Source organism: Cricetulus griseus, chromosome 2 (assembly GCF_003668045.3).
Source record: "Cricetulus griseus strain 17A/GY chromosome 2, alternate assembly CriGri-PICRH-1.0, whole genome shotgun sequence".
Taxonomy (NCBI): domain Eukaryota; kingdom Metazoa; phylum Chordata; class Mammalia; order Rodentia; family Cricetidae; genus Cricetulus; species Cricetulus griseus.
The window spans coordinates 360,819,146-360,841,726 of record NC_048595.1 but is presented as its reverse complement, the minus strand read 5'-3'; the positions used below and the strand labels follow the sequence as shown (position 1 = coordinate 360,841,726).

Genomic DNA, 22,581 nt, shown 5'->3' with positions numbered 1-22,581 from the left:
CCAATACTTCTATAAGGGAAGAAATAGGCAATAAATCCAGATTACTTGTCAGGTGTTTAAGGAGGGAACATTAGTCTTGCAATCACGGTGTCTTGTTAAGCTGAGCATATGTTACTAACAGCAGATTCACCAGCTCAGCCTAGTCTGTGATGGGGACAGGCACCACAGAAATGTCACCTCTCTGTACTGACAAAGAAAAGCAACCCCCACCCCCAAACTCTAGTCCAACTCTCCCCACTCCGCACACGCCTATTAAGAAATATGAAACATGTTGAACACACTTCCCTATTGGTTTCTTTACAGTTATAACCTATGTAAGTTCAGAATCTGGTTTTGGGAAAAAAAAAATCTAACTTTCTCTGCCAGCTAACTCTGATCATACCCACTGGGATAGTAACTGGATTTCTTTCTGGATGCAAGCAACAGGTCTATGTGGTCCTACTAAATTAACCTTGTTGCTCGGTTTAAGTCTTCAGACTCCGGGTAGGGAAGAGGGAAGACAGGCGAGTGTTAGCGGCAGAGACACCACATGATGGGCACACCTGAACAAGGATGCTGACCTTCTTTCCAGACAAGCCCTGACATCGCTCACAGCCCCAGAATCTGAAAACTGGCCCCGAGGCATGCCCAGACCTGCTGCTTGGATCCAGTCCCCGCTGTACCCCGACATGCGTCCAGGTGAGTTGCGCCAGGGAGCCAACCCCCTTACCTGCCAGGCTGCCCGGCCTCTGGAGGGTAGCCGTGGCATACAGTTCCTGTGAATGCTTGCTGTACTGCTCGGACGCGTGGACCAGGCGCTTGGTGGGCGACAGGGTGGCGTAGGTGCCGATGGTGGAGCTCAGCTGGTGGATGGGCGAAGAGGAGATGGTGGACTGCACGGTGGGGGGCGAGGTCACGCGGATCGGGGACAGGCCGGCCGAGGACACGACGATGTTGATGGGCGAGCTGGTGCTGTAGGACTTGGCCAGGCGGCTGGGCGACTGCTTGGGCGAGGAGCCTCGCGGCGCAGCGTAGGCGGCACCCTCAGGGGCCGAGCCTCCGCGCTGCAGCTTGGTGGGCGAGCCGCCCTGCGTGGTGGTCAGCGGGGAGCCCCCGCGCGGCGGCGCTGGCAGAGTGGAGCTGGAGTAGTAGAGCGCGGCGGCGGCGGGAGGCGCGTCGGGCAGGTGGAAGGCGCTGCCCAGGCTGGGCGCAAAGGGCTCCCGCGGAGGTGGCGGCGGAGGCGCAGGCTCGGACCCCGCCAGGTGCCCCGCGCGACCGGTTGTGCCCTGTGCCGGGAGAACAGAGAACACGCGCGCTCAGTGATGGAGAAGCAGACGCCCACCCGACACGCCCGCCCTCCCGCCGGCCCGGCTGCAAAGGACAACTTCTGCGCCCAGAGCCTTCGGAACCCAGGCTGCAAGAAGAGAGGGAGGCGAACTCACGCCCCAGTCCGTTCCCAGCCAGATTCCTTTCCAGGGAGAAAGGAGTGGGCTAGCAAGATGGGCAGGCTGACAGAACGGGCGAGAGGCATGCCTCTGCTCAGCGTTCATAGAGGTTTTAGTTACAGGAAAATAAATAAATTAATTAATAAATCAATTAAATAAATGCCACCTAACCGGCGATCTCCCAGAATGCCATCCATTTCTGGCAGTTTTAATGAAAACTCCAGACATTAAACGCCCGCATTATTTCAGGAGACACGCCTCCTGCCACCAAAAACTGACCGAATTGCATATTTAGAAGGAAGATGTTAAGAGATGTACTTCTTAGAATTTATTCTGCTGCTTTGCCATTAAGACTCTTGGGGGGGAGGGAGGGACAGGAGTTAAACGGAGGGAGAAATGCTACCTCACAAAAGTAAGCTTGGTTTTTCAGTATTAAAAAAAAAAAACAAACAAACAAAAAACAAAAACCTAGAGGAAGCAGATCAATTAAAATTGAAACTACAACAAGCGCTTCCCTTTTCTGGATTTTAAAAGTGTACTCTAAATGGCCCAGTGCATCTCCTCTGTCTGATAGGCTCCTAGGAGCCCCTGCAGCTGTGTCTTCCAACTGAAAGCCAGTACTTTCCTTTACTTAGAAGAGCACAAAAGACAAGGGCTGGGGTGGAGTCAGAAAGATCTCTGAAGGGGAAAGCTGAGACAAATTTGCATCACAATGAAAACACTACACCGTCAACCACTTCTGGGGAGAAGGTCTTGATCCTCCATGCTTCCCCTCAGGGGAAGAGAAAGGGTCCTAGGAGTGCCAGGTGTGAAAAGCTAGTAGCATTGCTCTTTGTGTGTGACAAGCTGGAAAAGAAGGTTTGGGAACAAGGAGTGCTGGTTGGGCAGGGAAGAGAGCAAAGAGCTGGAGGGAAGGGGAAAGAAGAGCAGGTACGTGCTCTCCACCGAACATTTCAGTCGTGTCTCTGCCCTTTGGGAGGGACGGCATTTGGCAAGCCGGGAGGCTGGGCAATTCATCTGCACACACACAGCATCCCAAACTGTCTCTGGGATGTCAGGAGAAACGCTGAGGGTTTAGCTGGCCAGCAGCAAGTTCCTCTAGTAAGAACAAGTTGGGACTTGGGAGACATCTCAGTTAGTAAAATCTTGCCCCCTGAGCTTGAGGAACCCAGTTTGATCCCTAAAACCCAGCTTGAAGGAGGGGTGAATGGGGTTCATGTTTACTAGGAAGGCATAGTTTAAGCATCCCTGGGGCTTCTGGGCAGCCCGCATAGCCTCATGGGAGAATTCAAGACTAATGAGAGACAACTGTTTGGGGGGAAAGGTGTATAGATTGAAGGGATGACACTTGAGGCTGTCTCCTGACCCCACCCCCACACAGGTATATGCACATGCACCCACATGCATATGCACTCACACACTCATACATACATACACGAAAACACACTCTAAGCACATCTTTGTGTGCCAGAGATTTGTTTAGAGGCATTCTCAGTGGAAGGTATATGTGTGTATTTCTCTCACACACATTGGTTTATATACAATGTGTATGTCTAATATAAGTTTCATAAGTGCATTATGTGTCCCAGTCTGAACTGAAATTATTTTTTTAGCATAACAGGAGAAGTAGAAGTAGAAGGCAAGACCCATGCCTTTGCTGCAAGAAGTCTCTCTAGCAACCACAGCAGGACCTCATCCACAAAGGAGAAGACAGTAGCATTTGCTGAACAATGAAGGAATAGTTCACAAACTTGGCCCCTGAGGCTTTGGCCTTGAGAATTTCAAGAATGTACAAGCTCTGCAGAACTCTCTTATGTCTATGGATCCTAGACCCATGGTCCAGCCTCACCCTGAGAAGCTTGGAGTCTCTCCCTCAGCAGTAATTCTGAACATGGAACATAACAGGCTGGGTTTCCCACATCAAACTGTAAGTGTAAATTGCCAGAGGAACTTCTAAACCCTAGACTTACCCTGGACATTTCATTCAGAACCTTGACGCTGGCACCTAAGTCACAGGCAAGCGACCCAGCTTCCCAGGAAATTCCAATGCCCAAGACACATGAGAACCAGTTTTAAGAGCCGGGGTTTTAGTGGGTGCTGCCTGTTCACTAAGCAGCAGCAGTGCTTCCTTGAACAGAACAGAAACCCCTCTGGAAGCCAAGATACCTCTGTTTGGACAAACTCTCTAGTTGACCGAGTCCCTACCAAACTTTGAGAAGCAACAATGGCAGACCATCTGGTTCTGGGGGTCTGAAGTGGGTCCTGGGGTTGTCATTTCTAACCCTCTGCCAAGGGAGGTAGATGGTACTGATCTAAAAAATTGTGACAAGCCCACAGACATTTTCTGTCTGAGGCTCTGCCACGTTCTTTGTTGACTAGGACTTCTCAACCTGGTGCCCCCAGCCAGTAAATGATGGGAGAGTTTCATACAGAAAGACAACGATGGGAAAAAATGAGACTAGGGGAGCACCCTGCTTACAATAAAACTTTGTTATGTCTTCTGTGGCACTAATAATCACCTTCGAACACATTGATGATGACATTACCAAATGGCATACATTATCTTAATAAATACTGATAAATATAACTAGTTTAAGTGCAGCTGTCACTCCTTTTTGCAGTGGATGAAGCTTGATATGGAGATACACAACTGGTCAGAGTGCTAAGAATAAGTAATTGTGAACTGCTTAGCTCTCAACTATATTGGACCACCTCCCTCAAAGCTCAAGAACATCATGGAAGGAAGAAAAAGATTGTAAGAGTCAGAGAACAGGGAGGAATGTATACAGTAGTGTCCTCTAGCCACAACAAGGTCAGTACAACAGTAACTCATAGCAGCTGTGGTTGCCTGCAGAAGACCTTAATAGAGTCAGTCCCGGCATGAATTCGACAGTGTATCAAAAGGTTCCACCCAGGAGATACTGAAAGGTGATTCTTACTGAGGGATGGAGAATTTGTTTTCTTCAGGGTGTGGCCCTGGTAGGTTGTCTATATTCCAGTGGATGATTATACATTCATGACCACACAAACACCATGAATTGGACTGGTTGGGTTTCAAACAAATGAGAAGGGCACATGAAGTTGAACAGAGTATACTGGGGTCTAGGAAGAGTAGGAGGCAAACAGGGGTGAGAGAGAGGGATTGTGTATGACTACAAAATATTGTGTGCATGTTTGAAATTCTCAAGGGATACATACGCATTTTTATGTGTCTTTTTATAATAGATGGATGCTACTATGGAGACCCACAAGGTGTCAAAATGCATAGAATAAATGACTGTGGTGTGCCTAGCCCCACTTGGTAAATTTACAATGCAGCCCTTATACTTAAGGTTCAAGGATCATTGCTGAAGAGGGTAATTGGATTCTAAGAGCCAGAGCACAAGACAGGACATCTTCTGGGAGACAGAAACTTTATATGTGACAGGGAAACTGCACCCATGAAACCTCAACAATGTGTCTGCCTTAACATGATCTGAAAAACAACAAGTTGAAATCCCAACTTGTCAATGTAGATGGAGGAGACTTCACAGGGCCCCAGCCCCAGATAAAGACCTACAGGTTTCTGAGAGAGGAAAAAGGATCAGGTTTGTCCAAGGATGTGCTCCCCAAGAGATTTTGCAAACCCAAGTGGTCATCCATAAATACATGTACATATGAGCAACACTAGATGGACTTGGCTCTCTCTCTCTCTCTCTCTCTCTCTCTCTCTCTCTCTCTCTCTCTCTCTCTCTCACTCTCTCTGTGTATAATCAATTATAATTGAAGAAGAAGAGGTCATAAATTTGAGAGGTGACACAGAGGAAGAGTTGGAATATGGAGAGGGAGTACTGGAAACAATGTAAATACAGCTCACTTATATGAAAATTTTAATAACAAAAATTAATTTAAAAAAGGAATAACCCAACTAACATGCTAATTAACTAATTAAATAGGAAAATTACTCAATATTTCTGTATTTGAATAGTGTGTAACTCAGGAAAGCTACAGTTTGTAAACACCTTGCTTTTATGTTTATCTGTTGAAAAGACTAATCTTAGAGTACTAATTCTGTTGAATGTGAACATCTATACAGTTTCCTTAAATTGTTCCCAAACCTGTAGAAATTTTGGAAAATGCCATATTACCTCTAGACAGTTTGAAAGCAAAGGTGTCCAAGTCAAGAGTAGGCATTTAGGAGGAGTTCAGTGAAATTTTTAATGAGGAGAAGGGGAAGGAGAAAGAATTAATGGTATCATACATTCGCTCTAAATTTAAAACAGCCTGCTGTTTCTATTTGTTCAAAAGTCTCCATCACTTGGCCTTTCCATGATGCCACCCTTACCAGTACCTGTTGAGCAGCATGGCCATGTTCACTGCTGTAAGCCTGGCAATATCCCAAACCCGTATGCCCTAGTATTATTGCAGCCACCGGGCAGACAAACTCCCTGAGTGCTTCAAATGTTGCTTGTCAGCTGAAGGTCTGGATTTAGTGTACTTTTGATTAATCTCAATTTAAATAGCCACATGTTACTGGAGACTACCTTATCAGGCTGCACAGCTGCACAAGCCCATCTATAGCTCATAACAAATGGTCCAGAGGTGCTGTGGTCCATCACAGGGGCTGATGGGGTAATAAATGTCTAAGAACAGCTCATCATTTGTGCAAAAGTGGGAATCTGGGTGCACGCATCTATTCCTGTTTCAGTGCATAAATTCATTTAGTAACTCTTAGCCAGTTTGGGAGACATAAGGCTGCAGTTCAAGTCTACTTTACAATTCATGAGATGGCTTATTATAACCCATTGTTGAATCAAAAACAGTACACAATAGATGTAAAGAATTCAACCCACTCCTGTAGGGGTTCAACTATACCTCAAACATGAGTTCATACAATAAAACTATTTTTAAAATTAGATGTCAGCCAAAATTTGACTTTTTTAAATTTAAAGACTGGACTGCTTTCCACAGTGATTATTTATAAGCAATGATAATGGAAAGAAATGTGTCATTTTTGAAAAGGTTCTTAAGGAACAATAATGATGTGGAATAATGCTCTTGTTCACTGTAAAGATTTGTCACTCACATTGGTTTAATAAAACGCTGATTGGCCAGTAGACAGGCAGGAGGTATAGGCAGGGAGACCAGACTAGGAGAATTCTGGGAAGAGGAAGGCAGAGACACAGTTGACAGCCAGATGCACAGGAAGGAAGATGAGAATGCCTTACTGAGAAAAGGTACCAAGCCACATGGCTAAACATAGATAAGATTTATGGATTAATTTAAGTTATAAGAGCTAGATAGTAATAAGCCTGAGCAATAGGCCAAAGAGATTATAATTAGTTGATGCCTCTGTGTGTTTATTTGGGACTAAATGGCTGTGGGACCAGATGGGACAGAGACTTTCCTCAACAAACAATGATAAAACACGTTTCACAGGAACTTAGAGCAGAGTGGGCCCTGATGTTGTCCTTTGTCATGGTTCTGGATGCTGGCAGGGATCATTCCTACCTAAACCTTCCTTCCTAGTTCCTTAAATTAGTACCAGAACAAAGGTTACTTTGTCTCCTGAGAAAGTAGGAATCCACTTCTTTGGAATTCAGAAGGAAGCAGATATCAGAGACAAGCAGTCATCTAGTAGGTGATATGACTGAATGAACAGTTTCCAACAGGCTGGATCTGGGTACATGCTCAGTGTAGCTCTGTTTTATCTTGTTATTGTGAGAAAATCTTCAAGAAAAATAGAAACCATAAACTCATAAATTTTTGGTTTTTAAAACAAATAGTTCACATGTCTTTGTATGTAAGTTTTAGTTGGGACAGACTTAGGATATACTATGGCTATAAATTTTATATTCTATTTTAGTGTTTGTGTATATGTGTGTGTATGTGTGTGTGCTCATTTGTTTATTGAGGCTCTCTCTGTGCCATAGATTCATGCCTCTTTGATATCACTGTTGAATAGAGGATATACTGTCCAATTGCTACTGAAAGACAATTGATATAAAGGTTAGGCAAGGCACAACAGGCTTTAAAACAGAGCATCAGGTTGATATATCTATTGTGTGGGAATCAAGATTCACTAGACTCAGTACAGGTTCAATGAAGTTTATTTGGGGAGAATGCACTACACAAGGTGTGGGTGACCGCCACAAGTTCCAGCTCCAAGGATCCATCCAGGATGTTTCCTATGACCCTACCAGAAGCAAGAGGGAGCTCTAGATCTAGTCCTCCCTCCATCACATCCTCACCTGTGACCATATCCAATGCTACAGGTGTGGGCAGGGTGGATATCTCACTACATACATCACTTAGTTCACTCACTACCTCCACAAGTCACCAACTAGAGGAACTGCCCCAGCATGTTAAGACATGTGCTTTCGAAGCAGGTTCACCAGTCAGTCCTCTTGAATACAGTCCTTTTAAGTGCTATTATTTCATTGTATTTTAGTGTGTTGCATACTATCTGGCTCACAAACATGATACTGTTCTGTTTTGGAAGAATGGAGACCCTGAGAATCTGGTGGGTTTAATCCAGAAAGTTGCAATGGCCTCAGTAGCATACAGTTGCTTCCTGATCTTCATTCTGAATCATCTACAAAAGAACCAGGGACAGCAAAGGGGTCACAAAGGGGACCTTTCTTAGAGCCCAGATGCTTATTTTTTTTTGCTGGTATTCTGACAATGTAGACAAAGCAAAGCACAACAGAAGGAGAGAAGAAGAAAGAAAAACCCCAGTGACGTAGTGCCAGCACTTGAGTAACCTGACAGCTAACAAGCTCTCTGGAATCTTGAGTTCCAATCATGGGTATACTACCATCACACTAAATTAAGTTCCAATCATAGATATACCATCACACTACCCACATCTTATAAAACAGGTCCCTGACTTATGACAGTCCTTGTGAGGATACAATGAGACCTGCCAAGTTTGCTGAAGTAGTCAGAAGGCCCCTAGCTCTGGGAGAGGAGTGATGTTTGCCCAGAATGCTAGGCAGCTAGCACAATGCAGTCAGGAATGGGCAACTGAAGTCACTGACTGGTTGGTGGCTTCCCAAGATGAGCCTCCTGAATGGCTACAGCTTGCTGCCTCCATTTTAGCATATTTTGCCCTTTCTCAGTTTTCCATAGTTACAACACATGGACAGACCTGTCACTAAAGGTGTCCCTTCTGAAGACAGCTCTGAATGGTGGTAACTAAATCTCAGCTAGCAGAAGCATATCTGGGTCAGCACAGGGTCATGAACAGAAAGTCTGGACTGTGCATTTCAAAGCAAGCAGAACCTCCACACCCAGGCTGCCAAGGGAGGAGAAGGAATGCATCCCTGGCTTGCATTGGGAAGGCCTTGGCATGACATTTGCAGGAACTAATACAGTGCAGTCTAGGTGATTGCAAAGTGATTAGACAGTAAGGTAATGACTGAGGCCCACTCCTCCAGTGACTCAGGAAAGCTGGAATGAATGACAAGGCACTACAATGACATCTTTGGAGACATTGATTTCTCACTGAGAGCCATCAAGTAAGGTGATTTTGTAACATCAGCTCAGGACTGATTAAAGCTCTAGAGAAATCATTGGGGTTTCTTAGAAGACACTTGTCTGGAGCTCAGGGGTTCCCACAAGTATGGACAAAGCTGTTGACTCTCCAACCTTTCAAAAGACAAAAATTACCAACTCTAAAATGCCAATGGTTTCACTAAAGCATTCTAGAAAATGTAACTATGAGGATAAATTTACATCCCCGAATAAGTTACATTCCCTGAATTTGCTCCCTGTACAATAACAAATTTGCTTTGTATCACTACCATTGTCCATAGGAATTTTTTAATTGTTCTTCTGCAGTGGTATATAGAAAGGGATAGCAACCTTTAATTTCAAAGGAAGAAGATTCTGGTACTGTAAGAAAGATTTTATTTTGGAAACAGTCAAATAAAATGATGTGATGCATGCCTAGTGATTTTCTCAAGGGTACTGTCTTTGATAAAAACTGATAAACAACACAAAGAGAAGAGACAGCATCTATGTACAGGGCCCACACTGGCCCCCAAGGCATTAACTAATGGTTACCATCAGTGGGAAATGAAGGGCTGGTAAAATTGTGGGTAACATCTCACTGGCAAATTCAACTTTATTGGAAAAAAACAAAGATAATTTCCTTCCTTCAGTTAAAGGGCCTAAAGACCAACTATCACCTTGTGGATCATCACAGAGACCATCCCCGTGGCTTACTTTTTACTGGAGGGTCCTAAAATTATAGAAGGTAATGGAGAGAGGAGGGGAAAGATAAGGAAGAGGGTGAGGACAGTGGGGACAGGAGAAGGAGCAAGAAGAAGGCCTGGCTTAGGCAGGTTTAGGGGAACCTATTCCTAAAGCTGGGTTGCCTTGCCCAGCCTTAATACAAGGAGAGGAACATAGTCCCACCTCAACTTGATATGACATGATTTGTTCCCACCCACGGGAAGTCTGCCCCTTTCTGAACAGAGGTGGAAGAGGGGTGGATTGGGAAGAGCAGCAGAGGGCAGGTGGGAGGGGAAGTGGGGGATGGGAGGGGCAAGCTGCAGTTGGGATGTAAATGTAAAATAAATGAAAAAATTAATTAATAAGAAAAGAAGGCATGGAAGAAGAGGAGGAGGGAGAAGGAGAAGACAAGTCAGAGATGTGGAGAGAGCCTGCAAGCCATCAGGCCCCTGGCAATGCAGACAGGAGGTACCAAGTATTCAAATTCTCCACTCCTGAAATCCTTAGTATTTCAAGATGCCATTAGGACAAACACAGTGCTACAAGTTTTTGGATCCTGGGATACTGTTTTTTTCCTGTCCTTTATCTTCCCTTGAATAAATTTTGATAGGGTCATAGCTAATAGGGTATTCTAATAAGTATTTTGTCTATGGCCATTTCTATAAACCCCAAACAGAAAGAAGAGTGGAGAAGAAATCACTAAACAACGACACAGAGATCCTGTAAATATTTATCATAAAAAATGCATACGAAGGTGTCTTAGTGGTGAATCTTTTTAAAATCTACAGGAACACTGGAGAAATACATCACATGAAACCTTCACTTCAGCACAAAGCTTTGTCAGTACAACTTTAATAATCTAAATATTTGCACAGAAAAGGAAATGTTAGCTTGGAACACAAATATACACTCCCTGCAATACAAAACACTTCAATTGTCAAAGCCAGATTAAGCATATTTATGCTAGAAAGGAAAAATAGGGGAGAAAGATTCGAAAGCAAAGCATGAAATGCAGATTTACCAGAAGCATTTTAAAACTATCTGAAAAAAAACTCTCCTGCTAGTGTCCCACAGATATACCAAATAAAATGCATAAAACAACATGCTTTCTCCTCTAAATACTTCATGCCAGATGCATTCTGTGCATTCTACATGGAATATATCTATGCAAAGGTGTGTTTTCTAAATGTAATGTAACTTGTCTACCAAACTATTACTTCAAGATAATTTATGATTAAGCAAGCAAGAGTGGCCTTTTCTAAGCTGAGATCAATACAATGGCTGATTATTGGGAACTTTTTTCTTCTCTTCAGGATAGGGGACTTTAGGATTTATCCTACCACTACTCATAAAGTAGCCATCTACATGTCAGTGTTTCAACAATATACTCACTTGCCTCTGGGAGACATGAGCACTCACATATTCATAATTATGATATAGCATTTACAGGGACTTTTAAGACATGAAGTCAGTGTAACAAACATTAAACAGATAGGCAGGACTACAAAAGCTTGTTGTTCATCTAGAATGTGCATTATTGTTATGTTTTCATTTTAGATAACTGTCACATGATTCTGTTACATGATTCTGAGTTTCCTGATGGCCATTTCCCTAGGATTAGCAAGGCATATTTCCTTCCTGGAAACATTTGGATGGCTTTAAAAAACATGTCTGTGTTCCAATACTCATTTCTTTTGTTTCTTTTAGCAGTGACTTGCTAGATGATTTTATTTTATGTTTAGGCATGAGAAAAGAATCATTTTCAGAGTGGTTCTTTTATGCCATAAGTTGTTCATACAACATTTCAAGTAATACATTGGAAATTTTGCATCCATGGAAGCAAGCAAAGCCTAGAGGCTAACTAACTCCTTGTTCTCCAACCTACTCAGAGGCTGATATGGTATCATTATAGTGTATCTCTGTGATGTTGGAAGAACCTCATGGAATTTGGTGGACCTTAGGCTAGTTATTGAGAATATAGAAATTATTTTCTGTAGGGGAAACTCTGCATTGAATCAAACCAATGGGGATCTTTTATGCAACAATATGTGACTGCTCTCTCCTTGGAACTCTTCACTGGCTTCTCGATTATTCAGAGATGGTCTCTACCAATGATTCCCTCTCCTGTCACTTGGCAAATCTGGGTACCCTGCTCTAGTTTCCCTGACCTATGTGTTGTTTTATTAACGTGCCCGACAACTCCACCTGGAGGCCATTACACTCATCATCCCCCAGATAACCACGGACCTCTCTAAATGTCTCCTCCACAAAATTCTACAGGGTCTCACTTTCCTCTTCGAGTATCATCCTATTCTGTGTCCATTTCTTTTCCTCAGTGTTCATCACCTTCTAATATATGATATACACTATGCATGTTATTTGAAGTGTTGACTTTCTGATTTCCATGTGTACAGCTAGAATAAAGGGTCCCCAAGGACCAGGGACACTATCCCAAGAACACAGGCTCATGCCCTAAATAAGTGCAAAATAAACATCTTGATGAATCAATGAACGGATGAAGTAATAGATGAAGGAAGTGGGAGGGAAGCTTGATTTGATTAGCACTGCTTTATAACAGCCAATGCTGGCTAGGAAGAAGCAAGCAGATGAGGAACAGGAATCCACACTGCCTGCTTAAAAACTATGACAGGTGTGCAGCTTGGATGGGCAGAGCCTCTGAGATGGAGAAAAGAGAGATGGAGACAAATCAGGCTCCATCACTTCCTGGATATGACATTTGCTGGGGTGGGCTGTACATCTGCTGTCCCCCAATTCAACTTTACAAACTCACCTTAGTGTCTGAAAAAAGTCTAGCCAGGAATACACGAGAACTGTCTGACAGTGATTCCTGTGACTGACAGGGTTCTGAGAGGACACAACAACGAGGATATAATCCATCCCTAAGGCTGACTGCTGAATTAGTCATGACCATTCAGTAAACGCTTAGGCAGTTGGATCAACTAGAGTCTTCCGAAAAGTTGAAACCAGAAACTTAAACACTGATGGCACAGCTTCATATTCACGTTGGGGTATGATTTGTGAGCAAGACAGAAACAACCCCTATTACCTTAGAATTACAAGTTTTAGAGAGAATGGATAAACATTTTTTTCTGTTGATTACTGATCTTACTCAGCTCATCATCCATTAGTCACAATTTGGGCTTACTTACCCCTGTAGCACTTGTTAACGGCAGGACATTCAAAAAATTAATTAATATTGACAAGAATATATCAAATGGGCTTTGTAAACCAATGGATCTGAATGCGATGTTTCTGAAATGGGACCTGGCTGCTCTGTTTTCAAGAAGGTAACACTAATTGTTTGGTTTAATTGCTAGTTTTCTGGTTCAGCATTTCATTGCTATTACTTTGAAATTACAGGACCTATAGGGTATTCAGCGAGGCAGCTTCTCAAAGACAGCACACAGCTGGAGTTCATCATGGGTCCAATTACCAAAAACCAGCAAGCTTTTTAGAGTTGATTTGGTCAACTCCCATCTCATCATTGGTCCATCAGTATCTGGTTTGTGTCTTCAGACTTCTTGATACCACCTCTTTACTCCACAACATCTGACACCCATTCAAGTTCTATCTTGAGTATTGGCACTCATTGGTGCCTTCAAACTACAACCAGGATGACTCCAAACACATAGCTGTGACATCCTTACACTGTAGTAACACTTTCTGATTAAACTTTCATGGGAGGCAGAGAGCCACACATTCAAGCCCATGAACTGCTTTCTCATTCTCTTTCATCTACTTTGTTACAGCCCAGCACACAAGACTGTAATGTTTACAAAACTACATCCATGAAGGCAGTTGTTCCAGGAAAGAAGTCATTTTTAAATACAATTATCAAAATGATTTAACTTTTAGAAATTAAATGCACAATGTCACCTGATTGCTGTAGTGGTTACATGAGGCCATTATAATCTAACCCTGTCTCTATACATTGTGTTGATCCTCATGGCCTTTGAGGTCCTGTTTCATAGAGGAGAGCCTGCTTTCAAGTACCTCTCTGTTTTATTGGAAAGATACATGGGTGAATAATATGAAATCAGTTAGAGAGATAGATGGGCTAGAGGCTTACAGAATTCAGTGATGTGCCCTAGGACTTGGGAAGGGCTCTTGGTAAGTGCAGTACTCAGCAAATGCCTAAGAAATTACTAGCCTCCTCATTTAAAAGCTTGGAGTTGTTGGTCCAGGATCTAAATCATATAAGTTCAGAATTTCTTGTACAGCTGAAAATATGCTCAAAATTTCATTAAGGAAGATAACAGTTAATTCTTGTGGGTTGACTAACCCTGAATATATAACATATAACTGAATATATAATAATCCAAACCATGAAAACAAAAATGTTACACACACACACACAAACACACATTTTCTTTTAGGTGGTATAAAAGTTTTCAAAGGGGAGAGAGAGAGAGAGAGAGAGAGAGAGAGAGAGAGAGAGAGAGAGAGAGAGAGAGAGAGAAGAGAGAGTGCATGAGTGCATGTGTGCATGTGTGCACCTGTATGTGTGTATGTACACTCTCCTGTCCATGAGCACCCCATGTGTTAGACTTGTCTGATTTTAACCAAGTTGTTTTTAACCACAGATAATGAATTTGTGCAGTGAAATTGTAAGAATACTCCCATGCCTTAAAGAAACAATTAAGGGTATACTTCAAAATCTGATTTTACAATGTATAACTATTCTTAAGGTAATCACAATTATCTACAGTCTAGTTCTCTATATTTGATTAAGAGTTTGTATTGCTCCTTGATAAGATTAACTTCAAACAATAATTGCAGGCCTTTTTTTTTTTTAAGAATAAAGACTATTGTCCTTTTCCCAGGTAAACTCAGAAATTCAGACTGTATGATCTACTGATAACACAGATAGATGGAAGAGTGGTTAACTATATCTCATTTACATATTCAGGCAGTAAATATCTACAACAGAGACACAAGATTATCAACTCACAGACATTCCTAAAGAAAACATTGCCTATTGTGTATTACTCTACACTCATAGTCAGACATTTCTTTAATTCATTCACAGCAAAGGAGCTTTTTGTAAGTTGTTCCACACATCCACAGAAACATTCTTTGTGGCCCCTGTCTCTGAATCTGCTCCCCTGGAGCGTACCCCCACAAAAAAGCAAAGGGTGCTTACCTGGCTGAAGCTCTGGGTGGCAGCTCGGGCTTGTGTGCTGCGTGCTGGGAGCTGAGAAGGGGCTGTGTCACCCAGGGCCAGGGTCTGGTTGCTATGGTAGCTGGCCGGATACTGGAAAGACCCTTCAGGTTTGGAATTGAGCTGAAGTGCACTCTGGGAGAGCAGGCTGGGCCCTGCATTGAAAGTCATTTAGAGCAGTCAGTGGCAGTCTCAGTGAAGCAGAAATGACATGTATTATTTATTGAGAGTAGCCTAGAATTATCACATGCACATGATTCCAGCTGTCTATGCCTTGAATTCTGAGAACTATAATGACCATATAATTCAGCTCCAGATGAGGGTGGGTGTGTGTGTGTGTGGGTGTGTGTGTGTGTGTGTGTGTGTGTGTGTGTGTGTGTGTGTGTTAAACGTTCTCAGAGGAGTAGATTTTTCAAATGATCTCATCCTGACCTACATAGAGATATTTCTTATGAAGCAAATTAATCAAGTAGTTATTTTTGGATCAGACAATATCAGAAACATTTAAAATAATGTAAAAAAAACTTCACCTTTTTGTACATTTTAATTGCATTAATATAATTATATCTCCCACTTCATGACTGGCATGCTAAAACACTCAAAACCTTCTAATCAGTGACAGGTTCCATTGTATAAATAATGATGTAATACCACTGTGCCAGAGAGCAGACAGTGTTTTAAATATTAATAGCTGTTCATACAATGTAGGATTCACCCTGGTCTCATATAGTCCCCACTGACTAGTTATCTTTGCTATCACAGCAATGCTCCATAGGAGAACAAAGAGAAAGATGTGGTGTTCAGATTGGCACTGTTAACCCCAGAGAAGCTAGGTAACAAGGAGGATCCTAAGAGATAGGCATGGATTTCCCTCGGAAGGGAAAATAGATGCAATCTCCTGGGTAAATTGGGGGGTAGAAGGTAGGGATGGGGGATGGGAACATGAGGGATCTGGTTGGTTGAGTTGGGGGTAGGATGGATGAGGAGAGTAATTAAAGAGATATCTTGATAGAGGGAGCTATTACGGGTTAGGGAGAAACGTGGTACCAGGAAACTACAAGGATACCCCCTACTAAGACTCTTAGTAATAGTAGAGAGGGTGCCTGAACTGGCTTTCTCCTGTAATTAGATTGATCACTACCCTAATCTTCATCATAGAGCCTTCATTCAGTAAGTGATGGAAGCAAATGCAGAGATCCACAGCCAAGCACTGGGCCCAGCTCCAGGAGTCCAGTGGAAGGCAGGGAGCAAGCTGGGGGGCAATCAAGATCATGATGGGGAAACCCACAGAGACAGCTGATCTGAGGTAGTGGGAGCTCATGGAATCTGAAAAGACAGCTAGGGAGCCTATATGGGACTGACCTAGGCCCTTTGTATGTTTCAGTTGTGTAGCTGGGTCTGTTTGTGTGACCCCTAGTAGTAGGATCAGGACCTGTCTCTGGCACATGACCTGGCTTTTTGGAACCTATTCCCCATGCTGGGATGCCTCCCCCAACCTTGAGGCAGGGGGAGGAGCTTGTCTTGCCTCAACCTGATATACCGTGCTTTGCTGACTCCCAGAGGAGACCTGCCCCTTTCTGAATGCAGGAGGAGTGCATGGGGCAGGTAGCTGGGAGGTGGGGGGAGGTAACAGGAAGAGAGGAGGGAGGAGAAATTGGTTGGTATGTAAAATAAATTTTAAAAATAATAAAAAAAGAAGAAGAAAAAAAGACTGGTAGTGTCAACGTAGCGTACATTAGGCGGAATAAGGAGAGGGATAGCAGGTCCTGGACTTAAAATTTAATCACAATTTGCACTATAATTTGGCTTTATTTTCTTGTGATTTGCTTATATTGAATTCTTGCAGGAGTTTACACATTTTGTTTTAGGAAAAAAATTTAAACTCAAACTGAATACTCACTTTGGGAATTGAAACCCTCACCAAGAAGTGAGTGTGTATTTGCTAGTTTCCCTTGCCTGTGTTTGAGGTGGTTGGTGTAGGAGCAGGGTTAGAGGAGCCAGAACTTGGCAATACCAGTGTCTTCCTGCTTCTTTGTAGCATGGTAGGAAGCTGGTTCTTCACTCACGCAGAGTAATAAAACATGCAGCCTACAGGACAGTAGTGGAATATCCTCCGTGCTTTCTTTGCTACTTAAAATAACAGTATCACTTCTGGTAACTGAGAAATTACAGGATTCCTATTTGTCTTTAAACATGGCCTTCTCTTTCAAGTGAAAACCCCGATGTGACATGAACCATTCTTTGATAAGGATAAGAAGCTTATTTTTCGGAGTGTTTGTTCACATGATCTTTGTAAATCTGTGCCATCCCCCATTGCCTGTTGGCACTTTGAAAAAACATGAGGGTACCGTTCTAAATTGTGTTCCCATTCAGTCCCACCCTTATCATGAAATGCTTCAGAAAAGCAAGAGTACAACTCTTTTCTTTTAACACTAAACATAGTCCCAAGGAAACAGTACACATCAGGCAGTTACATTTCTAACAGCTTGCAAAAAGGCTATGTCGTCTCTTCTGACAGTGTAGCAAGCTTAATCACCAGAACCATGCTGCCTCTGTCCAGAGATGTGTCCCCTTTTGTTCAGGGCACCAGAAGTCCACTATCCTGATGGCAGCAGTGGAAGCTGCCAGGCACAGCAGAGTCAACAGCTGGTCCCTACATTTTAGACAATGGGCAGGCAGAGCTCTGGAAGAGCTTTTGTAAGCACAGTAGGAAACTGTTTGGGGTAGTGATCCATGGGGGCTACCCATGGAGAAGAGACAGGGGTCCTCACTGGAAGAGCTGTGATAAGTTCTGGCCAAGTGCTTTAGTCCTGGCCCTCAGTGAAGACCGAAATGGAGAGAGTAAGCATGATAGAAGAGCAATGGCTATTTCTTGATAGTCACTGACCAACTGGAAATAGGAAGCTTCACGCTGTCTTAGCCTTTTATTTCATTCAGGATAGTAGATGTGCACATAAGGTGATGCACTGGGCACACCTTACTCGCACAGTGCATCTCAAGGGTGATGAAGGTTAGGAAGACACAAAAGAGTGCACAGAGTTGAAAATTCTCAACCAAGTAAAATAAAACAGGAACTCTAACCTCACATCATTTAACATAATCCATAAAGCAAAAGGCCCAATGCTCTCATTATTTGTCTCTTAAGAGAGTATGTGAATTTGTTCCAATAAACTTTTCCTGAGTAGCAAGTTAAATAATATTACGTCTTATGAATTTCATGAAATTATCCCCAGAAACATACAAATGCTGTTTATAAAGGATTTTCAAATAACAACATAATGTTCTTTTGCCAAAAAAAAAAAAAAAGAATTGCAATTAAAGTTGTGGCTTATCTGCCCCTGAGAAATGCATCATGGGTAATCAAACCTGCTCATCTTTTATAGAATCAGTCATGTATTTGATCAATACTCAATGAAAACAAAGCAAGACTCGCTATCTCATTATCCCACTAATACATCTCAAGCCCTGAAACCAAGATGTGCTCTGACAATGATAATCACAGCAATGAGCAATATCGTAACATCACAACACTGACATGTCACCTGCCAAGGACAGAACAATCAGGACAATAGCCCAGACCCTGTGTGTGCCATACAATGACTTTTCCCCACTGTTCTTTAGGCTTCAAATCAACAAGATTTTTTTTTCAAGTTTTGAAGAACATGCATACATGAGAAAATGAAAATGATTTAAAAATATCACACAGCATCCCTAAATCACTTCATAAGGGAAATCAAAAATGCATACAAACTTCCATTAGTTGATTAATGTGCATGAGACAGAAAAAATATAAACATGTCAAAGATTTATAAAGAATTTAGTTTAGGGATTTGAATGATATTTCTCTTTTTTCTCTAGAACTCTTGGATTTATATGTAGGCTTTCTTGGGCCAGCAGCAAATTTAGGCAATAATCTTAAGACCATGGAGTGTATGTGCTGGACAATGATGGGGTGATGTAGAAGAATTTATTGAGAGAAACAAAGGACATTTTCCCCTTAAGTTGCATAGATGAAAATATTGTCTTCAGTGCCAAAATGGCACCAGAAGACATTTGAACTCTTAGAAGCTGAGGGTTATACTTTCTGTCTTCACAGAAAGCTGAAGCCATCATCTGGATGCACACTTCTAGAAAACTGACCTGGAAGGCCAGGATTGATCACTGTAGAGCTTGCCCATCATAGAGGAGTCCTGAAGATGGATCAGAAGTCAGTGAAGAATTGTCCCTTGAAGGTCAGGGAGAGGGGTGAAACCATTTCTTGATAAGTTTTTGTTTTAAAAAGTCTTTTTGTCTTTGGTCTAATCAATCCTCCTCTTTCCTACTAGATGGAGGAGAAACATTCCCAGGAACTTCCATAGTTGATCCAACTACTTCTTTAGGATGCAGGAAGCAAGGGCTACTGAGTGTGATGGTAACACCTCAACGGGCTCTCACATATATGAACAGACTACAAGACCACACAGCAACCATTCAGGAAGGTTGTACTTTACATTTTCATTGTTCCCAGACATGAACAGAGAGCAACAGGCTGAACTAGAGCTGGGGTCTCATGCTTAGTGGCTGAAGAGGGGCCTGAACCCCAGTCTTCTGTTTCCACAGGAAGTGCTGTCCTTTAAACCCAAAACATTAATTCTCATGTACACATCAGCACAGTAAAGATGAAATAGTCTACAGAGTAGACAGCAGAAGTCTTCACTTCTCAGATTTTATTATACTGGGGCTGGAGGAGCTGCCTGCCTATTGCTGATTTAACAGACTCACCCTCAGTAAACACAAAGGCTGAAATGTTAATTTTTAGGTAGCGCTATAGACCCACTTACAGCTACCATGACACACAGTTTCTCATGAAATTAACTGGGTACTCTAAGAGTATCTTTGATCATACATGGTTGACCACGTATGTGTGTTTGCAAAGGTTTAAGGCGATCTTATCTGGAATTTCCAGTTCTCGTCTGATTTATTTGAATATCTGTCCCAGACACATTAAATTCCAACTAAACTACACATTGTGCAATAGCACAGAAAGGTCATAGGTTGCCTAAGCGACATTCGAAAGGCATCATGTAAGTCACAACCATATAAGTAAAATGATGGGGTATGTACTGAAAAAAATCAATACAGAAGTCAGCAGATGTGGGGCTGGTTCTCCTACATATTTCCACAGTCATAGATGCTGATGGGGGTAGTAGTGACTGTAATAGCAGGTGCTCTTTACTAGGTCCCAAGAACTGTAGGGAGCACTTTGCACCTATTAGCAAATTGAAGTTTAAACTAGTCTCAGCAAGGAATAGTACTATCAATCTCTCTGCTGCTGAGGGAACTGAGAAGTCCCCCAGCTGAAGTGATTCAGTAAGTGGTACCATGGGTGGGTAGGGGGTTGTCAAACTTTTTGTCTAGCTTCAGGAGTGCTCTTAACCAAGACCTTGCCTTATATTCTGTTCTGTTGCTTTACATTTCATTTCACTCTCTCCAAATGTGAGCTTGAAAATTCTTCACAGACTTTATGTGAATTATTTTATACCACATCATCATCATCATCATCATCATCATCATCATCATCATCATCATCATCAATCATCTATTTGGCCAGAGTGGGGTTGTTTTCCCAGGAACATGTCATTGTGCTATTTCTCATATTATTTATCACTTTCTTTTAACATTTTTGTTTTGTGGGTAGGGGCATCTAATGCATTGTTCAGCAAAGTGGCCTGCTGAAATAAAAAATTATAAACAAACACTTATTGTCACATCCAAGAGTCAAAAAGTCAAAATCTTTGTCATTAGGAGAAAGTTGTTCTTGTTTCTTTCAACCTGAAATTTCTTTCTCTGCTAAACATGGAGCTCATTCTCAAATGTCAAATGCTTAAATATCACCTCCATGAACCTTTCTCTGATGGCCAACAGCCCAGGAAAAATTAACCTGTCCTGTCATTCTACCTTAATTCTCTACAGACCCAATTCCAAGAAGTTTTAATTGTCTGGCAGATGCATGTGTGCTGTATGGCACACGAAAAGGTTCTTGGAACATGGGCTGAGAGCAGGAACTATAGACGTGGTTGTGCCAGTGCCAAATCAGTTAGCATGGGGTATGTTTATAAAACCACAGGCATCTAAAGTGACAGCAGGATGCTGCTGAGGAGCAGTAGGGACAAGAGACTGGGAACCCCTTGCAGTGCAGACAGAGTAATCTGTGATGATTTCAAAATTCACAGCCAAAGCAGGGAGGCAAAGGGTGGAAAGGGAGACACACATTTAAAAGACATGTGCAAAGAACTCAGCAGACAGGAGAAACATTCTCAAAAGGATGAGTGGCAGGAAGGTGTGTGTGCGATCCAGATTTGGAGACAGCCTGACTGACTGTTTCAGTCCTGGAGTTTGAGAAGATGGTGGGAATTCATCTACAGAGGTTAAAGACACTTCAGAATCTGATGAAACTTGGCTAATGTAATAGTTTAGGTCTTAATAATTTCCCAAGTAATTAAAAAACATATTTCAATCACACATAAATAAAACTCTAGAGCAGAAGTGTGGCTGTGGAAGTCATCTGTAGAGGCATCTGAAGACCCAAGAACTAGGGTAGGTCTTCAAAGGGCAGAGTTTATAGAGTTGATTTCAAAGAATTATTTACCATTATCAAATGTATTAAGAAAAAAAGGAAAACCACCCTAAGAGGATTGAGTAAGGCATGAACAGTCAAAGAGATGTTTTGTGAGACTGCTAATTTAGGATTATCAACAGAAAAATAAACATGCATGCCTTCAGGAAGGGGGGATACCTCACACTCACACCTTTAGTTAAATTTTCACTTTCCAGGAAGAACTGAGACATGCTACATCCTGGGGCAAACTTTTTTTTACAAGATAATTTAACAAATTTATTTTTATGCTGGCCATGAAAAATAATTGTGCCAAATCTCACACACATATCTGTAACAACGGAGAAATTTGTTTCTGCGTTCTTGCTACTTGATCTTTGGAGGAGGTTAAGAATGACTTGAAGATGAAGAACTTTGTTTTAAATGAGAGAAAACCCTAAACTCTTACAATAATACCCAATAGGAGGGGTACGGGGAGCTGGCTGATGGAAAGTACTAGGTCGAGCTAAGTGAAGTATGTGGCGGTGATTATGTACAAGGGTGTTATTACAAATTATAAAAATAAAGGAGAAGAAGGATAATTATTTGTAAGATTATTATGGTCATGGTAACCAAGCATTGTTCTGCAGAATATAAACACTGACTTTGTTTAAAATGAACCTTGCATCCTGTTTACCTCTTGAAGAGGATTCTTCTTCCTGGGTTCTAAGAGAACCTGTCACTTCACCAAGACACTAAACTGGTTATTTTCTCCTGAAACTCATTAGTAACTTATTTATGATCTACCATTTTAGAAGTCCCAAGGAGGAGGCCCTAGAAATAGTAGCCCAACCCATCCACCCCATCAAATGTAACTGCAGGCTGAAGCTCCAGGGGCTTTGTTATACAAGCAGACTTAGAGAGCTGACAGGGCAGCTCTGTGAGCAGAGGGGCATTCACATTTCATTTCTGTGTTTGTATCTGGTTGATTCCAACATACAAAATGATTTATGTGAGAATTAAAACTTCAATGGTCCCAAGAAGACTGAACACATACACAGACTTTAAACTGACTTAAATCCAACAAATGTCATTGTCTTGCTGCTTTTGCAAGCCTGGTTGATGCAGAGGCATAGACCCAAAGTTGGGAAGGTTCTTGCACAATGAACCTTTAAGTTTGTACA

The 22,581-nt window shown here is 42.2% G+C and overlaps 1 protein-coding gene across 2 annotated transcripts in view; it reads right to left on the bottom strand.

Moving 5' to 3' along the window:
- Positions 1–22,581, bottom strand: part of Ctnnd2 (catenin delta 2) — a 654,324-nt gene that overhangs the window by 366,559 nt on the left and 265,184 nt on the right. Inside the window, exons 5-6 of one of the 2 annotated variants that reach the window (XM_035439156.1) lie at positions 14,806–14,978; positions 710–1,265 (exon numbers count right to left, since the gene is read on the bottom strand). The exons of the other annotated variant lie outside the window; for it this stretch is intronic. Of the exons in view, the coding sequence (XP_035295047.1) occupies positions 710–1,265; positions 14,806–14,978 (729 nt within the window). The remainder of the gene's footprint in view (positions 1–709; positions 1,266–14,805; positions 14,979–22,581) is intronic. 2 annotated transcript variants of the gene reach the window in all.